This window comes from Lampetra fluviatilis, chromosome 4 (genome assembly GCF_964198595.1).
Source record: "Lampetra fluviatilis chromosome 4, kcLamFluv1.1, whole genome shotgun sequence".
NCBI classification, from domain to species: Eukaryota; Metazoa; Chordata; class Hyperoartia; order Petromyzontiformes; family Petromyzontidae; genus Lampetra; species Lampetra fluviatilis.
Window position 1 is genome coordinate 20,501,533 of NC_136278.1, and position 24,025 is coordinate 20,525,557.

Genomic DNA, 24,025 nt, shown 5'->3' on the forward strand with positions numbered 1-24,025 from the left:
ATTTCTTCGAGCACTGGGGTTTTTTTTGTCTCCACGTTTAGGGTAACAGCCCTTGAACAATGTGATCGGTGTTCTCCAGGGCAAAGTTCCGAATAGCAACACGGCTTTGTACTTTAAAATTGTATTCGTGTTGCACCATCCTTTAGGGGCCATCCATTTAGTACGTACGTTATGGAGGGGGGAAGGGGGGGTTAACCCAAATGCGTACGCTTGCGTATGGGGGTCTACTGACAATGTATGTAGCATAGGAAATGGGGGTGGGGTTCAAGCCTCGATAATAATGCAGCCAGCGGTGGACTATCTGTTTGCTTCAACACATTAATATTATTAATCCTTGATCGTTTCTGCGTGGATGAAATATCGGCCGTTTTATAGGATTCAGTGGGGGGGGGGGGGGGTGCATCAAGCGTACGTACGCAGGTGGGGGGGGGGGGGTGTAAAAAGTCAGCGTGCGTACAGGGAGGGGGGAGTGGTCAAGTTTTGACTGATTTTTGCGTACGTACTAAATGGATGGCCCCTTACAAGAGTTGTCGTCAGAGCTAATGCAATAACGCTTTCAACCCGAGTTGAAAAGCATTAACAAGTATAGTTTAACATGTAGGTTTTCGCAAACAAATATAGTTTGCATTTCGATGGGCAGAATGTCGGTACCTCTACGAGAAGTAGCACCTACATTGCTAGTTGGGGTGGAGGTGCCCACATTATCCCACCTTGAGTTGCCGATACATCCTCTTACTCGCGGATAAACAGAGGCAACAGTAGATGGAGAAACATGCCCAACAATGCAACCACCGTCGCCACGAAATGGTACGCTCCACAGGTGTGCCAAAGTGAATGAAGGAGCGTTCTATTTCGGGCATGGGGGGGGGGGTGTTTCGATACAAATGTCCTTTCCCCCTGGGGGCACGGTAACGAATGAGCGGACCGGGCGAGGCAGAGCGAAGCGGCCAAGGCGAGGCTATTTACCGTTCACCTCCGACCTCGCTTCCAGGGGCGTCACTTTCCGGATTTCTGCAGACGATCGCAAGACAGAAAGACGAGCAACCATCAGCACACGGCTCACACGATGTGCGTCTGCAGCACACTCTGCATGCAGGGCATTTGACACTTTCCCCCGACATGAGTCCTCATGAAACGTTGGGCCTCTCTGTCCCAGTCCAGCGAACGAGACTGGCGAATGGCAGGCCAAGAACACGCCCACCGAGAAGGTAGAGCGATGAGATCAGAACAATTTTTATTTTATTCCAGGAGCACCACACTGAGTCATAGGACTCTCTTTTTTGGGAGGGTCTGACATTGTTTTGTTTGAAGATCGTTTCAGCGAATTAACGAAAAAGTGTTTGTTCAACTATTTATTTTTTAATATAGTTGGAACGCTCTTTCTTCCGATATTAGGAAGCCGCTGGAGCTATGCATTATTAAATCTAGATTGAAAACTCCTTTCTGCAGAACTGCTTTTTGTCTTTAGTTTGTTGTCCTTCCCTGCACCTTCGATTAGCACGGTTGGCCACGTACGGTGCGAAAGAAGTTCAACATACTTACAGTACACACGTACTGCATTGGCAGCGGTGCACAGGCAGAAACGACGATGCCTCAACACGTTCCCCAACAACACGGCCCTGCAGAGGAAATCATTCTAGAATAGACGACGTTCGTGGCAACGGCCCCTGTCGCAGCAGAGAGCTGAGGCTGGGCCGTTGCCAGAGACGTCGGCTGTCACGCGTGCTGTTGCAGCGTTCCTCGTTCGGGCCGCGTTACTGACGAAGGTCACAAAGTTTCCGTGATCGCGGCACGACGGCTCGCCAGATTGCCTCGGTCTGTGCGGGAAGACAGCACGCACCTTCCAGAAGTAGCAGCTTCTCTCTCTGGGCGTCCTCGACAGAGAACTCCTCGGGGATCCACCTGAGAAGAAATCGGTCGATAAGAAGCGAGCGGTCGTGGGATGAACCCCAACTAGCCCCCCCCCCCTCAATCAGCCGTGGCGCAACACAACCCCTGGTGCCTGGACACCGCTCAACTGCTGGCGGAGCTCCGAGTTTAAGTTCGATTTTATTTCACCGGCGAATAACTCGAAGATAGCAGGATGAGACTCGTTTGGCAAGAGCGACCTGGGGCGTTAGCCTGCCAGTAGGGGGGGGGGGGCGACGATTGCTGCAGTGTAAACCCAATTGAGTCATTTGCGGCGCCGAGTTTCGGGTTTGTGTAAATTTTGGACCCTGACGCCGGCAAACACCGGCCTACTCTTTATTTTTCACGAATGATGTCGGGGGACCTTTAACGTCCACTGTGAAATGGAAGTCGCGTGTTGTTGTAGTTAAATACACCCTCGGTGGTAATCAGGGCGGTTGCTGGATTCGACCTGTGGACCCCTGAATCAGGTCATAGGATACAATATCCTCACCCCAGCACACATCGCTAGAAGGGAAGATGGCTGATCATCTATACACATAAAAGGGAAATTTGTGAATGTGTGTCTGTTCGAAATGTTTAGCATACTTCCCAACATGCAACAAACTTGAAATTTGGCATGTGGGTAGCTTCCAGACTGTACACAATACAACACGTATAAAAATAGACTTTTGTGTTTGGGGGAGGGGGGGGCGCAATAATGGATATATTTTGCACGGCAAGTGAGCGGTGACGTCATATCTGCGATGTCACCCGCATGCAGCAGCGTCACGCAGTGTGCCTGCTGACGTCACGCACCCCCACCCTCCGCGTAGGCCGTGTATTTATCCAAGACAAGAATCCAAGTCTCGGGTGAAGCCGGGTAGTAAAGCTCGTCAAGAATAATAGTGAGAGGATTTCCACTGAGAGAATGGTGTAGTGAAATCAGTTTGTGTGCAGATGAGAGATGGATTGCCTGTGGCTGATGATGATGATGATGATAACGATGATTCTCACCCGAGGTTCAGGTAAAAATGCAATCTCACAGCGGCCCCAGCGAACCCCACGGTGCCGTCACCACCACCATCACCGCCGCTAGCACAACCATCACTCCATCACCACTATCCCCCCCCTCCAAAAAAATAAAAATCCCCCGTATAACCTCAACAGAATGTTGGGGCAGGTGCTGTTTGCGAACACCTATGAAATCCAGAAAGGCACATGAGGGGGTGGGGTGGCCAGCACCATGCCCGGCCACCTTTGTCTCCCTAGGTACTCACTTGAGGCTGAGTCGACCTAGGGGAGGCCCAAGACCGGTTCAGATAATCATCACTGATGTTGGCCGTGAGCGGGAATCGAACTCAGGTCGCCAGGTTCGTAGCGCAGCGTGCTAACCGCTACACCACCCCTCCCAACACCATCACCACTGCTGCCACCACCACATCCACCGCCATCATCACCACCACCACCACCACCACCACAGCCGCCGCCACCCTCCGTGCGCCATCCTCACCCGTTGCAGGGGAATCCGTACTCGAGGTCGGAGTGCGGCGACTCCCGCACAGACACCGCGTGGCAGAACCAGCGGTCGTGAGCGGTGCGCGCATCGCAGCGCAGGGACACACGGCGCAGCTCCCCCAGGCTCACGGCCTCCAGCTCAAACACGTCCGTCTGGGGGCACGCACACGCAGGCGTGCATTCATACACGTACACGTGTGTGTGCGTGTCGTGTATGTCAACGTGTGTTTGCGTGTGTATGCGAGACAAAAAATACGTGGTTCTTGAATAATAATTGGTATTAGTAACATGCCGCTGCACAGTATCGACTCACTCTCGAAGAGAGAAAACAACTCAGAGGTGCGAGGTAGAACAGAGAAGCTGGAAGGCAGCCGAGTGTTGAGTTGGCACCAACAATCGCACAAGCTCTGTGGCCCTCGATATATGAAGCTGCTATCGGCCAGTCATTCAGTGTTTACACGTGGGAGGAATCCGGAGCATCCAGGGAAAAGTCAACGCATGCAAGAGGGAAACACTCTATCCCATACAGACAGGCCACGAGCGTGGCCACCGTCGCCAGGCAATTGCACCGTGACCGTGAATCAATCTGTTAGACAGCGGGATGGGGTGGATCGTCACGTGCCAAACACAGGTGAGTGCGGTGCCACCGCTGCTAGCTTTGGGGGGGGGGGGGGGGTGGGGGGGGGGGGGGTGGGGGGGGGGGTAACCACAACGCATGCGGCCGGGGCCGAGAGTGGGGGCCGAGAGTGGGGGGCGAGGGTGGTGGGGGGGAGACAGCGGCTCACCTGTCCCCGGCGGAAAGGCACGGCGTGGTCGGAGGTGAGCAGCTCACGCTCGCCGCTGTCTCCACGCTCGCCGTGCAGGCACAAGAAGAGGGGCGCCTGCGTCTCCGCGCCCGGCTCATCTCCCGTGCTCACCGACACGCGGTACCGCAGCACTGCACCGCGGTCGCACGTGCGTAACGTGTCAATGCACCGGTAAAGCGTCCCGACGCGCGCAAGCTAAACTAAACTATTAAAACTAAACTATTAAAACTAAACTCAACTATTTTTTTTTCCAAGTTAAGGAGGATGAGTCGACCTGGAGGAGGCCCGAGTTTCGACCCGTGAGCGGGTATCGAACTCGGGTCTCCATGTTCGTTCAGCAGGGCGCTAACCGCTGCGCCACCGCTCCCCACATGCACACACGCGTACGCCCGACTGCCCACCTGATTGCACACACGCGTGTACATGCGAGACTTGCGCACGACACGTACACGCTCGCCCAGCATCCACAAACACGCGCACGAGCGCGCGTCACCCACGGGCCCCGCGCCGTCTCTCCGCGTGAACGATTCCCCCACCCCCCTCCACCTCCCCCCCACCTGGGTGGAGCGGCTTCCCCGTGGCGTCGCGCACCGCCGGCAGCTCGCGCACCGTCTGCCCGTCGCCGTGGCGCCGCGACAGCCAGCGGTTGGCCGGGAAGCGCAACGTGTCGCCCCCACGGAGCCCCCGCAGCACCACCTAGGTCACGGTGGGGCAGGGGATGGGAAAGGAGGTGGGGGGGAGGGCGTTCACGTCACACCCCGCTGGTACCGGGACGTGAGCTCCAGAAACGAGAAGTCAGAGGGGGAAAAGGCAGCGATGGGAAGAATGGGCAAGTGGTGTTGGAGTGGAGCGGACTGGAAAACTCCTGCGAGCTGCACCCAGAGCACTAACCAGCCACTAGCGCTACCCCCCCCCCCCCACTGTGTCACCTGCTGTGTGTGCGTGTGCGTGTCACTTGCTGTGTGTGTGTGTGTGTCACCTGCTGTGTGTGCGTGTGTCACCTGCTGTGTGTGTGTGTGTGTCACCTGATGTGTGGTCATGTGTGTGGCACCTGCTGTAGCTTCCAGTCCGGGTTTTCGCTGGAGCTGTCGTGAGCCATGCGGATCTTGTAGATCTTGCCCAGGTCCGGGAGCGTTATCTGCCCGGGCATGTCAAGTTGATTTCATTTAGCACGGTGAGAGAGACCTCAAGAGACCAGGGGAATGATTTTCAATTTGCAAGAGGTGACCTCGGTCACCAATGTGACTAAAGTAAAACAAATATAAGATAATGCTATGCAAGGGAATAGAAATCGGCGCCAAAGCAACTGCGCGCAGGAAGCGCTGATTGTTCAAGGTCGATAAAAGGAAACAATCGCACAGCCCACGCAAGCCTTTAGTCTTCCGCCCAACGGCAAGTGTTTTGACCAAAAACTCTCTCCTTCCCGACCGATCTTGAGCCTCCTTCGGCTGGCCGCGTGTTTTTTGTTGCTGTTCTGCGTCTCGGGCCTCTCTCGCACAAACGCAGCGGCCGTACGTTGCTCGGACCCTCATCCACCAAGTCGTCACCACCTCTGGCCACGCGCGCTGGCTTGTGGACGGGGCACATGCCCAGAGGTGGCCTCGTAGGCGAGGATGCTAATTCTATGCCGTGTTCAAAGTTGTGTTACTATTTACGATTAACTATTTTTTATTTTTTTTACCAGGTAAGGCCCACTGAGCATGTAGATTTTTTTCAGAAGCAACCTGGCCATAAATGATAGCTCAACGAGGTGGCTGATCATCACGTTGAAATTTATAGCAGCCAAATACTCGAAGGAAATGTTGATTCTATATATGGAGGGAAAAACTGGAATACTCGGAGAAAAATCCACGCGTCCACGGGGAGAACATGCAAACTCCAAATATACAACAGGCAAGATCCAGGTAAGTGGTCAACTCACAACTGTGCAATGGAGACCGGATGTTGGACAATGGACAACAGGAGCTGATATGGAAAGTGGACACTGGATAACTGACATATGAACAATGAAATCTAAAATACCAGACAATAAATAATGGACACTGGAAAACAGATACTCGACATAGAACAAGGGAAACTAGACAATGGACACTGGACAATGGACACAGGAAGTTGTACAATGAATTGTATGTATACGTCTTCAGTTTTTCTTCCAATTCCGTTCCAATTCCGTATGTCTACGTCATTGGAACGAAATCGATTACAAATGGAATTGGAAGTAAAAGGCCATGCAGGAGGGTGGGTGGCAGAGTTTGGCGCGAGTTCCCGTAGAGTGCGGTCATGTCGCTATGGTTCTCTGCGGTGAGTACAGTACAACGTCTTTAAAAACAGCGGCGCTACGCCTCTCTAAATACAAATAAAACGCCGAACCATTTGAGCAGTGAACGGGACCCACCCTGCAACTGGCAGACGTCTCGGAACGGGAATGGTTTAATAGACAACAGACGATAAACAAGGACATCTGGACGATGGACATGGGTCACAGGCACTGGTTCATGGACACTGTGACTGGGGGTGGGTTGGGGGTGGGGGGTCCTGGGGGGGGGGGGGTATCACCTGGAACTCGTCCTCCTGCTTGGCGCTGAAGATGCCGTCGTGCTCGCCCTTGCCCAGGAAAATGGGGCCCGCGGAGCCGCGCTCCCCGTACACCCAGAGCTGCACGCGCGCGCCCGTGCCCTCGCTGCCCGTCGTGACCAGCACGCGCCACTCCCACCCTGCGACGATGGTCAGCCGCACGGTCATCGCTCTATCGTCACTCCGCCCCACATTGGGCGTCCGACGTTCATCACTCCCGACGCATCAGTGATCGCCAGCTCCGCTGCGTCGGCGTTTCGTCGCTCTCCTACGTCCGGGCGTGACGGCCGAACAGCCGGCCCGGTGGTGCCAGCGGCAAGGGCGCTCGATTCGACCGATGGAAGGTCACGGAATTAACATCCCAGTCGGGGGGAAGAGGGCGGGGGGGGCGTCATCCCGACTCGTGATTCAAACGATGCGGTCGCTAAAATTTGTGCCCTAGCGTGAAAGATCCCCAAGGCAATTATGTTTGAAAGTAGTTCCAGACATCATCATCCCAGTGATGTTTCTCAACTAGTGGTGGTGCATCCTCTGGTGGCCCAGAGCCGGCAGTACAAGCGGAAGAGTCATTGGGAGATGGAAGCGGAAGAAAACGTCCAACGGCGAGACTGGCCACCGTAACGGGAATGGGGAATTTCAGAATCTCGGCAAGGTGGCGAGATGTTAACTACCTTGCCTGGTATACAGGAGGTTGTGGGTTCGATCCCGACCTTGACACCTGCAGTATATTTGGAGTCTGCGTGTCTCTCTCTCCGTGGGCGCGTGGATTTTTCTCCGGGTCCTCCGGTTTTTCCCTCCGCATTTAGAATCAACGTCACGCGTTTAGAGTATTTGGCTGCTATACATTTCCACGTGATGATTAAAGCCACTTTCGTCGAGCTATCATTTGTGATTGCCAGGTGGCTTCTGCAAAAAGAGCTACTATTCAGCTCAGTGGGCCTTACCCAGTCAAATAAAAAACAGTTTAGCCGTCTAGTTTATCTTGACTCGTGTGGCAGAGCCACGTGTGACCAGTCGACGGCAGCGGCGGGTCAGCCCGCCGCGCGCGACACCCACCTTTGGGGGTGTCGAGCGGCACGGGGGAGAGGGCCGACGAGAGTCGCGGCGTCTCCTCCATCGACAGGTCGAGGTGACGCGAAGCCTTTTCTCTGCCGACTGCGCGCGCACACACACGCACGCACACACACACGCACGCACACACACGCACGCACAAATTCTAGATTCGCCCGTATAACCTTCATAGACCGTTGGGGCAAATGCTGTCAGCGAGCAGCGCCCGCGAAGGCCGGCACGGCACACGAGGTGGTGGGTGGCCGGCACCACGGCCGTCCGTCTTTGTCTCTCGGGTCGCGATGTTTACACATCGCACCAGGTACTCATTTGAGGCTGAGTCGGCCTAGCGGAGGTCTAGGACCGGTGGTGGTGGTGGTGACGTTGGTGACGGTGATGACGGTGGCGACGGTGATGAGGGTGGCGACGGTGATGAGGGTGGCGACGGTGTAGCCAAGGTGTTGGTTGGTAGTGGGGAGAGGCGGCCGGTGTCTCACAGGAGATGACTTGTGGGTAGAAGGTGGTGTTGGCCTCTCCGGCGTTGACAAGGGGCCGCGCCTGCCCGTCGGCCTGCAGCCCCACGAAGATGCCCTTGTGGCGCGCCGACTCCAGCCCCACCGAGCTCCAGTCGCGCTGCTTGTGCACGATGAAGTGGCAGTGCTTGTCGCCAATGCCCTGCGAATACGCACACACGTGCACACGTACACACGTACATACACACACCAGTAGATGTTCTCCTATAACGTGGCGGGAGTAGTTACGTTCCTGAAGAAAACCACCCTCTGGAAAAATCTCGCTATAATAAATAATCAATAATATAGGGGGTAAAGCACAGTCTGCGATAACACGTGAGATGCGTACACAGGCCGAACAAAAACCGAGGCGTGTGGGTAGCATCTAGAAGCATCCAGCGTTATAAAAAAAAAGTGTTCCCAAATACATTCGTCGCGTTATATATCTAATTCGCGTTATGAAAACAACACGCAGCATTATGGGAGAACAGACTTTTTTATTATTTACGTTTTTATATGGCGCAGCAGACCCAACAAAGGGCTTCAGAGCGCTTTGCTGACAAAAAAATACTTGGTAATCTATCCAACATATCCTAGGAAGTAATTAAATGTTTAGTTTCTTTATGAATGGGAGAATTCTCAGCAGTCAGGCGCAGTTCTTCAGGCAGAGGGCCAAGAACAGAAAACGCGCGAGCTGCGAAAAATGTTGGCTTTGGGTCTCCAATGCCCTGCACGGCACAGAGCTGATATGTTCGCCGGTCGTGAGTGACTCACGTATGTGCTAATGATGTCAAAGTCGATGTTATTGCGCTCGGTGGATTATTACGTCGCAGAATCACGAGAGGTCGCGGCGGAATCTTGGGGAAGAGCTGATCCAGCAGTGGATTGACCGTGACTGATGATGATGTTGATGGTGTTATAGATTCTAGGGGGGCTATAAATCAGAAATGCGTCTTTGTTATTAATTGAATTCATCCCAAAACCTAACATTTTATTTTGAAGCTCGGCCCGCAGATAAACTATTAAAATATTAACATTTTATTGGACATGGCCCACGGAGGTATTTCGCTCTTTTCAAAAGCGACCCGGCCACAAATGATAGCTCAACGAAGTGGATTATGACGTGGAAATTTATATCAGCCAAATTCCCTAAACGTGTGATGTTGATCCTAAATGTGGAGGGGAAAACTGGAGGACCCGGAGAAAAATCCACGCAACCAAAGAGAGAGAGAGACAGGCAAACTGCAAATATAGTATACAGCAGGCGTCAGGGTCAGGATCGAACCCACGACCTCCTGCATACCAGGCGAGGTCGTTAACATCTCGCCACCATGGTGCAGTTTTCAGGGGCCGCTGAAACCGCGCCGCTACACCTACCAGCCCGTCGCAGTGGCCGTCCTTGACGCGGAGGAACCTGCGCGGGAACGCGACACTCTCGAACATGCAGGTGCGCGGCGCCACCACGTGCACGCGCAGGTGCGACGCCTCCAAGCGCCGGCCCGCGCCGCTGCACCGCCCGTCCGCCGACACCGACAGCGCCTGCGTGGTGCTCGAGTTGAGCAGCAGCACCGCCCCGTCACGGAACACGCCCTGCGCGCGGCACGCACGGCACGTGAGCGGCAAGACACAGCGACCCCGAATTCTGGGAGGCTCAACCGAGACACGGTGAGATTCACCTGGCAGCTCCTGCCTCATCCGCTGGCCCTGCCCCACGCAGCGAGTGACTCCTCCGCTTCCTCCTCCTCCTCCCTCTTTCTTCCACTGGCCTCACCTGCGACCCGTGGCCCCGCCGACTCTCCTGACAGCCCCGCCCACTACTCAGGTAGCTTCGCCCTTTGAACAATTAACACGAGTTGAGCGTGAGGCCAAAAAGCATTAAACCGGTGATAGATTCCCATTTTTTTTTTGCAAGCTTTGAGAACACCGGGACAGCCGTTTGCGAGACTGGGACTATCCCAGCCAAAGAAGGACACCGGCCAGTGGGCCGTAACCAGTTTGACCAACGGTCTCAAGACGCCGGCCTACTGACCCCCGACACCGGTCTCCAGACACTCACCAGCGGGGGTGGGGGGCCGCGGGAAGCTCACCTTGACGTGCACGTAGAAGAGGCACGCGGGGCCCTGCGCGGCCGCCTTGGTGTCGCCGGGCCGGCCGTGTGGCGTGAAGAGCACGGCGTGGCCGGACAAGCGCACGGACGCGAGCTGCACGCTGCGGTCGTGCTGCACGCACACGCTGAAGTCGCACGCCGGCCCGTTCTCGCTCTGCGGGGCGACACGCCGCGCGATCGTCGTTAACCTCCGTTGTCGTCTTGTTAGCGCGTCTAACCGGTTCGCTCGTCGAGCCGCTTGGAAAAGTTCCACGGCGGGTGGTGAATTTGCATAATTAGTTTGTTGGAGAGGTGAGAGGTTACGGCATTGGCTTGTTAAGAATGTGAAGAGGGATAAAAGGCGCAGGCCCTACAATCGCTCGCTCACGCCAATGCTTCTGAAAGGGCCTCCACTAAGGGGGAGCTCTTGAGAGCCCCTTTAGAGGGTGTTTGTCTTCCACGCTGGTCAGACGTCCTGGAAGAGTTGGCGGTACCGACACTTTACCCCACCACATGCGATTTGCCACTCGACAAACTGTCGAGTGCCCATTTGTATTGCTGGGTTCACAGAAAAAAAACGTACTCATTCATTCAACTGCCGTGCCGGCAGATTGAATAGAACCAGCGCCCTCTGTATTGCAAGTCCAGTGGTGCGCTAACCACTACACAACGGAAGGAGCCCATTCAAAAATGTAACGGGTTATGACGAAGTTAGTTTGATCACTGGTTCATGACACCATTGGACTGTGCTCTGGGTCACTTTGTAGGCGTCGTGGCCCTCACCATGCCCACGACGTGGTTCTGCTCCACTGCTAGATAGTACGCGGGCAGCGCCAGGCTGTTGAACGCCCGCACGTTGCCACGCCGCCGTGCCACCTCAAAGTAACCTTAACACACAGATACACACAGGCACACACGGACGGACACACACACCACCCAGACAAGCCAGATCAGAGGTTTCACCTGCAGATCCTATTGTAATATGAGAATATATCCGGATCACTGACGTATCACAACTTTTCATGGTGATTGGCTCTGCCGGTCCTGGTTTACAGCCAATGGGGGGAAGCCTGGGGGCATGGCCCTGACGTGATGGAAAGGTGACAGCTATAAGGATTGGGTCTGCTGGCTTTGGCCTCAGCCAATGGGGAGATGAGTCAGGGGCGTGGTCTCGGGAGCTGACGAGGGAGCCTGGAAGATTCGATGCAGGCTAACGAGGATTGGCGGAAACGTGAAAACGAACGACACGGGGTCAGAACGGGAACGAACGGAGGAAGGGGCCACGCGGGAGCGGGGCTCCGAGTTGCCACGTGGCAGTGCGTCTCTCTCGGTCTATCTGTCCCTTTCACGTTGCCTATCAGCAGCGTGAAGTAACTGTAACCTAAAGTGAATAAAAGACGGATTCCAGAAGTCGTCTCAACGAGCTTTATTACACTATGATCACGATTATGATTCATCGCGACCAGAACTTCCCGTGAAACCTCAAGCCAGCACCACGGTTCTTCTCCGTGAGCCGGGTGGGGGGGGGCACGCCCTGCTCCCTCCCTTCGCTTCCCCACAATGACCCACGTGTGTGCTCGGAGAGGAGGTGGATAAGGAAGTGGAGGAAGAGATGGAGGTGGAGGAGGTGGAGGAGGAGGTGGAGGTGGATGAGGAGGAGGAGGTGGATGAGGAGGTGGAGGAGGAGGTGGATGAGGAGGAGGTGGATGAGGAGGTGGAGGAGGAGGTGGATGAGGAAGTGGAGGAGGTGGAGGTGGATGAGGAGGTTGAGGTGGATGTGGAGGAGGTGGTGGATGAGGAGGAGGAGGTAGATGAGGTGGGGGAGAGCGCTGTGAGGCCCTCACTGTATTTGTCGCCCTTCTCCCCGAGTGCGTCAACCGAGGCATCAGGCTTGATCCGCAGCAGGCGCCCGGTGAGCTTGTTCGTGAGCTGCAAGACGCTGCCACGCTGGAACTTCCAGCCCTCGGCTGCCCACTGCTCGCACATGCAGCGCACAAGCAGCGCACATGCAGCGCACAAGCAGCGCACAAGCAGCGCGACCCGTCAACTCTCACCACTCGTTTCCCAACTCGCGACAACAAACTCGACCTTTAACCATCAACTCGCGACATTCATCACTCAACTCTCAAAACTCGGCCATCAATTCACGACACTCAGCGATATTTTAGCAATTTTTTGTGCATGCAATTATCAACAACGATAAAATTCGCAACCCCACTTAACGAGAAGAGCACAACGCACACATTGCCGACAACATTACTGACAGCAAATCGCTAATCAACAACAATTAACCCCGCCCTTCTAAAGCCAACCCAGCAAGTGAATGAATCCGTCGCGGCGAGCGCAGCACTCACCAGCTCCTTCTCAAGCAGATCCTGCTCTTGTTCTGTGGAGTCGCACACGGATAGCATACGCGGTCAGAGCCTTCCCATGAGAGCCCGCAGCAGGACGCAGGAATGACATGGAACAAATACGAAGAAAGGAAGGGGCCAGATCCTCGTCCCCGATGGATTTACAAAAACGTCGACGCGTCTCCCGGCTCAAACACCGCGTGCGGTCGTGAACGCTTCCAGTGGTGTCTGTGGCAGAGGTTTTCCGCATTGCCTGTCTCCATAGGACCACCGTGCGTGTGTGTGCGCATGGGGTGCGTGAATTATACGCAACAACGGTTCGTTCAGAAAGGTCGGTGGGCTTGGGCCTGAGACGTCACTAGAAAGATTATCATGATGGCCGGTGGTCGAGATTTCGCGACGGAGCGGCAGACAAAGAAGGGAATGCGCCCGAGAGAGCATATCCAGCAGTGGACTGATCATGGGCGATTATGATGAAATGCATAACCACTTTTGCTGACCAATGCGGAGTTAAAGGTCTCACTCAAATAGAGTGGACTGAACAGAACAGACAAACTGCCCCTACATGTCACACAATCAACTTCACTGTCCAGTTTTTGTCAAAACTCATTTATTTTCTCTTGCTTAGACAAACTCCTCTTCTCCCTGCTTTCCCCATCATTACCACCATCATCACCTTTTCCCAACTTCCCTACCCATCCATCACATTCACTGTTAACCACTCACTGTCACTCTCATCGTCGTTTATTTCACGCATCGTCATATTCGTCATGCACCACCATCCTTCCCATCGACTCATCTCATCACACCTCTGCTGTATGAATAGCTAACTCAAGAGAATGGTTTGACGACATAAGGAGTTAGTGCCAGAAAGACGTGGCACTACTTGAGCCATATTGGCACAAGACAGAGGAAAGTGGAAATGTGCAGTGGACACCTACGGGGCTATCTGCCCATGGATCGTGATGATAATGATTAAGATAAGAACACGTACGTGCCGCGCTCAGCGTTCGATCCACGATGTTGAGATCCCGCGACGTCTTCCCGTCGTCTTCGCCCGTGTCCAGCCAACTGCGTGCGCACGCATGCCGTTAGCGGGCACCGTTGAGGCGGTGACAAGAGTGATGGGCAACCCTGATCCTTTATCCATAATTCACTACGCGGGTCAGCACAGGTTGGAGCAGGGGAGGCCCCAGAAATTGGTTTGGATATCCTCGTCACAGGTGTTAACGGTGGCCGAGAGTGCAACTCAGGTCGCCGGGTTCGCTGTTCCACTTTCGCAAGATAACAACATTGCCTAGCGTCACCGCTGGAGTCAGTCTGTAGACACTGTATGTGCTCCCCCCCCACACTCCCCTGACCAGGTATATTTTATAGCATCCCCTCTGATGTAAAGCAGGCGTGCAACGATGTACTTCTCAGCAATCTGATGAAATGTCACGGTTGGCGGTTGCGATTCCATTTAAAAATATATATTGTTTCCCCCCCCCCGTTCCCCCTACTTAATCAGACATTTTAACTGCCCCATATGAATACATTCCCTACAGGGAAAGTCACGAGCCCAGAGGACACAATCTGCAGGCCGCACGTCCACTGAATGTTCTCTCTCTTGTTGCCGTAGGACTTGCATTGGGTTCAATACAAAAGCAATGTATCATCTCGCTTTTGCTGTCTCGTTTGTGTGGGTACCAATGTTTTGTCTCATTGTACAAGTTTTGTTTGCTCCATCATCCTAAATATCACATAACCCTTTAGTTTGGATAAAAGTCACGCAAATCGCAAACCATGCAACTTTGGCGTGCGTGAGAATCGCAATCCCCGTCTGACCACGTCTGACCCCGTCTGTATGTATGTATGTATGTTGAACTTCTTTTGCACCATACGTAGCCAACTGTGCTAATCGGAGGTGCGGGTGAAGGACAACGAACTAAACACAAAAATACGTTTTCAATCTAGATTATTTAAAAGTGCATAGCTCCGGTGGTTTCCTAATATCGGAAGGAAGAGCGTTCCAGACGGCCACAGAAGCGCATCTGAAAGCAATGTAGTGACCATCTTTGTTCGATGGCCAGTCAAGAGCCACTGCTGCTGCTGCGAGGATGACCGCAGTTCGAGGGTGCGACCGGGGGCCTCACCGGTGGCAGAGGAACACGCTCTCCGTGTCGGCCAGCGGGTCCTGAATCACCACCTTCTCCAGGTACCAGCCTTTACCTGGAATCAGAGTCAGGGCACGGGTCGCTGCAGCAAATTCCCGACAAGAAAGCCCACAGCTCTCCTCTATAGCTCCCCTCTACAACTCTCCTCTACAGCTCTCCTCTACAGCTCTCCTCTACAGCTCCCCTCTACAGCTCCCCTCTACAGCTCTCCTCTATAGCTCTCCTCTACAGCTCCCCTCTACAGCTCTCCTCTACAGCTCTCCTCTACAGCTCCCCTCGGCAGCTCTCCTCCAAAGCTCTCCCCGACATCTCTCCCCTACGGGTTTCCTCCACAGATCTCCTCCACGGCTGTCCTCTACAGTCTGGAGCCCACTGGGACTCCCCATCTCTCTCATTGACGAATTCATTCACGGGCTTCACGCGTAACCAAGCGAGGGCAGCAGGCAGCCAGTGCTGTGTGGGGACGGAGGTAGACGTGGGGCGGAGCGAGACGCAGGGCAGAGGGAGACACGGGACGGCGCAGCGAGACGTGGAATGGTGGGACGGAGGGAGACGCGGGACGGAGCGGGGCGGAGCGAGACACGGGGCGGAGCGAGACGCGGGGCGGAGGGAGACGGGGGACGGAGGGAGACGCGGGGCAGAGGGAGACGCGGGACGGAGGGAGACGCGGGACGGAGGGAGACGCGGGACGGAGGGAGACGCGGGGCGGAGCGAGACGGGGGGCGTAGCGAGACGCGGGACGGAGGGAGACGCGGGGCGGAGCGAGACGCGGGGCGGAGGAAGACGCGGGGCGGAGGGAAACGCGAGACGGAGGGAGACGCGGGACGGAGGGAGACGCGGGACGGAGGGAGACGCGGGGCGGAGCAAGACGCGGGGCGGAGTGAGACACGGGGCGGAGCGAGACACAGGGCGGAGGGAGACGCGGGGCGGAGGGAGACGCGGGGCGGAGCGAGACGCGGGGCGGAGGGAGACGCGGGGCGGAGCGAGACGCGGGGCGGAGGGAGACGCGGGACGGAGCGAGACGCGGGGCGGAGGGAGACGCGGGACGGAGGGAGACGCGGGATGGAGGGAGACGCGGGGCGGAGCGAGACGCGGGGCGGAGGGAGACGCGGGACGGAGGGAGACGCGGGACGGAGGGAGACGCGGGACGGAGGGAGATGCGGGGCGGAGCGAGACGCGGGGCGGAGCGAGACGCGGGGCGGAGGGAGACGCGGGACAGAGGGAGACGCGGGGCGGAGCGAGACGCGGGGCGGAGCGAGACGCGGGGCGGAGGGAGATTCGGGGCGGAGGGAGACACGAGATGGAGGGAGACACAAGACGGAGGGAGACGCGGGGCAGAGAGAGACACGTGACGGTGGAGTGAGACGTGGGATAGAAGGATATGGGGGACCCACCCGGCTCCTCGGAGTCGTGGCTCACGAGCACGCGCTGCAGGCGGCCCAGGTGGACGGCCTCCAGGCGGAACACGTCCGTCTGCACACGGACGCGTGGAGACGAGGTGAGAAAAGACAAAGATCCCCCGTACAACCTTAACAGACTATTGGGGCCAGTGCTTTTAGCGATCACCTATTAAGGCCGGCACGGTACACGAGGGGGTGGGTGGCCAGCACCACGCCCGGCTGCATTTGTCTCCCCAGTGGCGACGTTTACACAATGCACCAGGTACTCATTTTAGGCTGAGTCGACCTAGGCGAGGCCCAGGACCGGTTTAGATATTCGTCACTCGTGTTGGCCATGAGCGCCGACACTGGGGCATAAATTCAGCCAGGGTCTGTCTGGGCCAGTGGGCAGCTAAACAACTGTGCACCCGGCACACCACATTCAGAATCCCTCTTCAATATCTCCAGTAGCCGCGCACCACTTGCTCCAGTCTACCGGCTGCAGACGTTCGGTTTCGTGATTAGGCAACTTAGTGCCTCATACGCTGGATCCAAAGAGTGTTCAACGTTGAAGTAATGAAGCAAGAAAAAGGTTGCACGTAGAATAACACCTGATGCAGGCAGTGACGAGAAGGAAACTGGCACTATTTGGACACGTAGCAAGATGAACAACAGCAGGAAAATGTTCAGTGTGTTGTCGGGAAAAATGGAATGAACCGGAAAGAGAGGAAGAGCTCACAGAGAATGGCTTGACGATGACGACGACGTTAGAAGAGATTGCCAGGAAGATGCTGCACTACCTGAGCATATTGGCACTACGAGACAGAGGGGAAAGTGGAAACAAATGACGAAATGTGCAGTGGACACCTATGGGGCTCTCTGCCCACGGATCGCGATGATGATGATAATGATGATGATGACGAGCGGCCTGGTAAACAAAAGGCGATCTCGCGTCGAGAAACTGAAGCCCCCGGACTGACGCCGACGCTGCCCACGAGGGGTGCCGCCGGCCGCCCGACCCACCTGGCCACGCTGGAAGGAGGTGGGGTGCCGTGAGCGCTGCAGCAGGCGCGGCCCCGTGTCGCCGCGCTCGCCATGCACCGCCACGTGGACGCGCCCCTCCGTGCCGGCGTTCCACAGCTCGCCCGTCGTGACGCGCACCTCGTAGCGCACTGCTGCGCACACAGCCCGGCACAACGGGGGGGGGGGGGGGGGGCAGCATAGCTCGTGAATACAGCTGCGACTCCCACCGGCTCGGGCGGGGGAGAAGGCGATCCGTGCGTGGTGAGATGAAGGTAACAATGTCCGGCTTATAGCACTCATAGACGCAAGGCAGAGGTGCGGTGAGACGCCTCTAGCTGGAAAGTTTTGCAAAAAAACTTGATGCTCCCGATTATACATCGATGTGTACGACACATTGTTTGGTCTCACTTTCATTGAGGAGCCTTAATACAAAGAAAGTGCATGACCATGTGGCACGTGCTGTGCTGTGCGTGTCCGTGTGTCGTTTTTCTGTGAAGTCCCAGTTTTTAAGAAAGGCTGCTCCCGTTGTCTCTCTCTCTCCACCTGAAGCATCTGCGGATATCGGGATTTTGTCTCGGGTTTAAAAATGTCATGGGCCTCACACTCGACTGATGATGCGGGTAAAGGGTGAAGCTCCCTGAGCGGTGGGTGGGGCCAACGTGCAGTGATCGGGGCCAACAGCAGACGCAGCGAGGAGGCTGCTCCCTGTGCGGGGGGAGCTGGTGGTTGAGTGCGCGTGGCATTTAAAACTCGCATCCTTCCGAGTGTTTTTTTTTTACGTGGTTAGTTTGTTGCCCTTTCCCCGCACCTCGGCTTATAGCGCGGTTGGTGACATACGGTGCGAAAGGAGTTCAACATACGTATGCACATACAGTGACACCTGCGCGATATTTGCCAAACCTCCCCCCACCCACCCCAACCACCGACGACGGCGGACACCAACCACCGTACCGGACAGGACGGGCCCCGTGCGCCGCGGCACCGCCACCTCCCGGCAGATCTCTCCATCGTCCTCGTCTCGCGAGAGCCAGCGGTTCACGCGCATCTCGAACTCCTCCTTCGTGTGCAAGTCCAGCAGCCGCACCTGGACCCGCGGGGACAACGACGGTGACGGCAGACGGAATTAATGGGCCGGTGGAGTTTGCTCCGGGAGCACAGATCCGGAGAGGGGCCTCAGGAAAGATTTGAGGTGACCCCACAGGCCTCGTCTGGACCTTAGCCCCCGGTCCCCCAAAAAAGTTTTTGGTGGTCCTGGTCAGAGGAGGCGGGCGCAGTGCAAAACAGCGCTGCTGTAAAATGCAGCGCCGTAGCCAATCATCACGTGACGGAGGCTATCCGTCAGTCACGTGACCATTCTCAAACGCATCATTTCTCGAACCCATTGCAATGAATTGTCAAAAAGAGTCACGATTAAATTCAAGAAGAGTTTGTTTATGGCATGAGTATTATTGTATAAGAATAGGTTTTACCATTTCTGGTAATAAAACAGGTGTTAAGATGTTCAAACACCAAACATAAACCTTTTGCAAGGAATCATCTCCGCATTAACCACACATACTTGTGGTGAACATGCAAACGAAAACATGTTCTGGTAATATATGCATTGTCTTTGAAATTGATTGATTACTTTTTATGATTATCATTATTAGTTTTACTGTCCATCTCGTGTTGTTCACCTCAGGTTCTTCACAAGCTCAAGTATCTCACCTGATCTCCACCCCTCTTGTCTACTTCGCCCAGATTATCCTGTTGGCCTCCAGGATAATCTCGAGAACTGGCCGGCTCACCACCGACAATTCTGATCGGTTGTGTGAAATCAAACCGGGTTGTATGTATTGTACATATGTTGAACTTCTTCTGCACCGTGCGTAGCCAACCGTGCTAATCGGAGTGGCGGGGGAAGGACAACAACACGCATTGCCGGCCCCGCGGAAACCCTCGGTGCCTCACTCGTACCGCTTGGCAGAGCCATCCCGGGGACTCGCCAGAGTTGTCGTGGCTGATGCGGATCTTGTAGAGTTCCCCTACGTTCCCGGCAGAGACCTACAGCACGTGGTGTGAAACGACAGCGCACACGCACGCACACACGCACTGAGACACGGTGTAGGCGCACGACACACATCAGTTGCACTGCAGAGATGCGCGAACCCTAATGCCAGTGCACTGGATACACTTTCTTGCGTGCACCCATCCTCTATGGCAGGGGTCGGCAACCAAAATAACAAGAAGAGACATTTCTTTCCAATTCGGTACAAAATTCAGTATTTCAAGAGCCGCAATGCATCTGAGTACATACTGTACATACGTACATATCGTCAAGAAGCAGCCCGTAAAGAGCCGCATGCGGCTCCGGAGCCGTAGGTTGCCGACCCCTGCTCTATGGGCTCGAAAAGACAAAGATCCACCGTGAAGCCTTAACAGACTGTCGGGGCAAGTGTTTTAGCGAGAACCCATGAAAGCCAGCCATGGCACACGAGGGGGGGGGGGTGGGTTGCCGGTACGAGGCGCGGCCACCTTTGTCTTCCCAGTTCTGATGTCTGCACACCATACTCATTTGAGGCTGAGTCAACCTCGGCGAGGCCCAGGACCGGTTCAGATAATTATAGCCAACCGTAATTATCTGATAATTATCTGAACCACCACTGAGTGTCGGTGGACAATAAGCGGTGTCTGAACTCGGGTCGCCGGATTCGCTGCGCGGCGCGCTAAAACCGGCGCGCCAGCGCTCACGCCGCGGGCTTCGCTCACCGTGAACTCATCCTCGCTGCCCTTGCTGAAGGTGCCACCGGTGCCGCCGCTGCCGGCGCCGAGCAGGATGGGCCCCGCGTGCCCGCGCTCCCCGTACAACGTCACGGAGACGCGCGCGTCCGTGCCGGCGGCGGCCAGCTCCCCCGTGCTCACCCACACCTTGAAGCGGCCCTCTGCAAACACAAGACCCCCACCCCGTGTAGCCATTAAGGGACTGTTGGGGCGAGTGCTGTTTAGTGGGAGCACCTTTGAAGGCGGGCAGAGCACACCAGGGGGTCTGTGGGTGGGTGACCACCAGAAATCGTGCCTGCTTTTGTCTCCCTGGTTTTTATACATTTGCACCAAGTACTCATTGTGAAAGAAGTCACATGACGTGCGTACTACTTCATTGCATTACAGCACGACATCGTCGTATTGCGTGACATCATTGTCTCTGAACATGGCTGCTTAACTCAGTCGTTATTCTATGAATCTATAAGATCTGAGGCTGAATTGACCGAGGGGGAGGCCCCAGGACCGATTTGGATAATTGCCACTGGTGTTGTCCGCGAGCCAGAATCGAACTCGGTTTGCCGGGTTTGTAGAACAGCTACAACTACAAAGATTCCCAGTATAGCCTAAACTGACTGTTGGGGGAAGTGCTACCGCTCTCACATACACACACATATATATGTGTGTGTGAGTACCAGGGTTGCCATCTATGCTGGATTTCCCAGCACTCTCCTGTGAGCGAGGTGGCTTGTGCTGGGAAATCTTAAAGTCCTTCCCAGGACAACAAAAGTCCACGTGTCTGTCAGTTGTGTAATTATAAAACGACACGATGCATACACATTTCGCAGTATTTCTGCCAAATTCGTCTTCGCCTATATATGTATTTGGCGGCTATACATTTCCACGTGATAAGCCGCTTAGTTGAGCTATCATTTGTGGCCAGGTCGCTTCTGAAAAAGACCTATATAGCTCAGTGGGCCTGATCTCCATATATATAAAAGGCAAAGTTGTGATTATGTGTGTCTGTTCAAAATGTTTAGCGTACTTCCCGACATGCAACAAACTTGAAATTTTCCATGTGGGTACTTTCCAGACTGTACACCATGCAAACATTATAAAAATACACTTTTGTGGTTTTTTTTGGGGGGGGGGGGAGCTCAATAATGCATATAATTTTTTCACAGCAAGTGAGCTGTGACGTCAAATCTGTTACGTGACCCGCGCATGTAGAAGCGGTAACGCATTGTCGTGTAGTGGTTAGCGCGCCGCACTACGAACCCCACAACCCGAGTTCGATTCCCGCTCACGGCCACCACTGATGACGATTATTTTAACCGCTCCTGGGCCTCCCCTAGGTCGACTCAGCCTCAAACGAGGAACTGCTGTGGTGTGTGAACATCGCCACTGGGGAGACAAAGGCGGCCGGGCGTGGTGCTGTCACCCACCCCCTCGTCTGGTATAAACCTCACTGAGTCTCAAAACGTAATCTTTTTTCGAGAAGGGTCTTGCCAAGTTTTCGCAGCAGGTGGCGATGCTGCTGCGGCTGCTGTAAATTTCCACGTGATAATCCACTTCGTTGAGCTCCCATTTTGTGTGTGAGGTCGCTTCTGAGAAAGAGCTATAACAGCTCAGTGATCCTGATCTGGTAAAAAAAACCTCACCGAGTCTCAATACGGAATCTTCTTTTGAGAAGGGTCTTGCCAAGTTGGAGCAGTAGGTGTCGATGCTGCCGCAGCTGCTGTGTGTAACGTGTGATCCTGATTGAGGAGTTGTGCAGGTACATTTTCAGCACTGGGATATTTGCCCTAGACTCGCATTTAGATTACAGTATTTAGATTATTTTGCTGCTATGAATTTCCACGTGATGATAAGCCGCTTCGTCCAGGTCGCTTCTGAAAAATATAATAGCTCAGTGGGCTTTACCTGGTGAGAAAGCAAAATAGTTTAGTTTTATTTGCTTATATTCTAGATTTGAAGTTTTCGTGACTGCAAGGATCCATACTCTTTGGTTCTTTCGGTAAAGTGTTGCAATCGAAACGTCGTGATTTACTTTTCTATCTTTCTAATTTTATTTAATTTTATTTTTTTACCTACGTGACTTTACCGAAAGAACCAAAGAGTATTTGGTTATATTTTTTAAGTTATTTGTTTAGCTTTCCTATACTCTGCACTCCTATCATGTTTTTGTATTGTTTGTTGTTGTAACGTTTTTGCCTGCCCATACTGGACATGTGAAAAGAGCTTTAGAACACGTAGGCCTTCGTGGCCAATATTATTCATAATAAAGGCGTGTTTGGGTTGGAGCGCGTATATGTCGTTAAACCCGTCACCACCCGACACAGCCAATTAGTAAAGTTTGTCACGTGAACAAAATGTGCCAATTAGTTACTACTTCACATCGGTGTGTTGGAGAGTAAACCCACACCATTTACGATGTGAGCACTCAAATTGAAGCGCTTTATAGCTCATCGGATTCCTCCAGGAAAAATAAATATTTTCATTGGATACATTTTTTAAAAAGTGATTTGTTTACATTTCCTATACTTTACACTCCTATCGTATTTTTGCATTGCTTGTTGTTGTAACGTTCTGATCTGTCCCCACTGGACATGTGTGAACAGGAGCTTTGTGTGAGAATAGGTTTTCCCATTTGTTCTGGCAACAAAACAGGAGTTAAGATGTTAAAACACCAAACTGAAACCTAAAAGGTTTTGTTGCCAGAAAAAAAGGGGAAAACTTATTCTCATATTTTGGTACAGGCAAAGGAGGTCCCATGATGGAAGAGCTTTATAGCTCATCGGATTCCTCCAGTTTCAATAAATATTTCAATAAATGTTTCAATAAAATATTGTAATTCCGGCGAGTGTTTGTTTGGCCACAACCTTGACCGTCGTACATCACGGTCGGAGATAAGAGCCCGTGTCGGCAGAGGCTACTCTAACAGAAATTAACAAGTGACAAAATTAACGTGTCACTAACTCTTAACTAATTAACTATTAACGGGATCCGCTTGCACGCTCTTTTGGAAGACTGCGCCCACCCCCCGCCCCTCACCCGCGAATGGGGGCAGGGCCGTGTGCAAATAGAAGCTTGTGATTGGCTGGGAGAGGGGGCTGAATCGGCCAATGAGAGGCCGCCCCTCAGCGAGACCCCGCCTCTCAATGGAGCACCGCACGTGGAGTTATTAACTTTGAATTGATTCTGCAGAATGGATTTAAAATGACACAATAACATAACATTAAATATATTTTTCACACTGTTGGAATTCTTTTTTTTTTATACATAACAGTTTATTTATTTTAACAATAATTTGTTTTAAAGGAAATGTGTAGGTGGGGCGTCACACCAATTCCCCACGCACACACAGTCGCCACTGCTCCAGTTCAGGGGTCAGCCGATGAGTTCGGTGCAGGCGTGTCGTCTCGCTTAACGAGCGAGATACGTTCCTCGAAATGTTCTCGGTAAACGAACACTCGTTAAACGATCACCATTTTCCCCCATTGACCCCCTCCCATGTTGAAAGCTGTGAAACGTTACGGATCCAAAATGTCGCATTCTTGAACGATTTATACAAATTACTGTATAACTGTACAATAAGATAACATTTAACTGAACGCTTACCACACATGAAGAACCACGGTGCAAGATCCCCCCTATAGCCTATCACCTCCTTACAGCCATATACTTTATTTGAAATCAACGCTCTCACACACACTCTCAATCACACAGCCCTCTCCCACTCTCTCTAACTCTCTCCGTCTCTCATACATGTGTAGTGACATCGCGGGATGTCAACGTGCAGTGTCGGCCCTAGAGAGGCACGGCGTGCGGTGTAACGACATCACAGATACCACAAGGGTGTGGGTGTCGTACCGGCCCTAGAGGGGCCCGGTGAGTGCTGATTGATAGCACTAGATGGCACCACGCTCTGCGTGCCGGCCGAG

General features: G+C 53.9%; 1 protein-coding gene across 1 annotated transcript in view; it reads right to left on the reverse strand.

Annotated features, from left to right (window-relative positions):
* Positions 1-24,025, reverse strand: part of LOC144931400 (lipoxygenase homology domain-containing protein 1-like) — a gene marked incomplete at its 3' end in the record, with an annotated part of 78,989 nt that overhangs the window by 17,991 nt on the left and 36,973 nt on the right. Inside the window, exons 5-23 of the mRNA XM_078855206.1 lie at positions 20,091-20,263; positions 19,299-19,385; positions 18,294-18,426; positions 17,343-17,494; positions 16,272-16,413; positions 12,788-12,819; positions 12,278-12,407; positions 11,217-11,320; positions 10,435-10,608; positions 9,725-9,937; positions 8,333-8,510; positions 7,842-7,940; positions 6,768-6,925; positions 5,263-5,349; positions 4,769-4,907; positions 4,191-4,342; positions 3,401-3,558; positions 1,841-1,902; positions 967-1,011 (exon numbers count right to left, since the gene is read on the reverse strand). Coding sequence (XP_078711332.1) covers positions 967-1,011; positions 1,841-1,902; positions 3,401-3,558; positions 4,191-4,342; positions 4,769-4,907; positions 5,263-5,349; positions 6,768-6,925; positions 7,842-7,940; positions 8,333-8,510; positions 9,725-9,937; positions 10,435-10,608; positions 11,217-11,320; positions 12,278-12,407; positions 12,788-12,819; positions 16,272-16,413; positions 17,343-17,494; positions 18,294-18,426; positions 19,299-19,385; positions 20,091-20,263 — 2,418 coding nt within the window. The remainder of the gene's footprint in view (positions 1-966; positions 1,012-1,840; positions 1,903-3,400; positions 3,559-4,190; positions 4,343-4,768; positions 4,908-5,262; positions 5,350-6,767; positions 6,926-7,841; positions 7,941-8,332; positions 8,511-9,724; positions 9,938-10,434; positions 10,609-11,216; positions 11,321-12,277; positions 12,408-12,787; positions 12,820-16,271; positions 16,414-17,342; positions 17,495-18,293; positions 18,427-19,298; positions 19,386-20,090; positions 20,264-24,025) is intronic.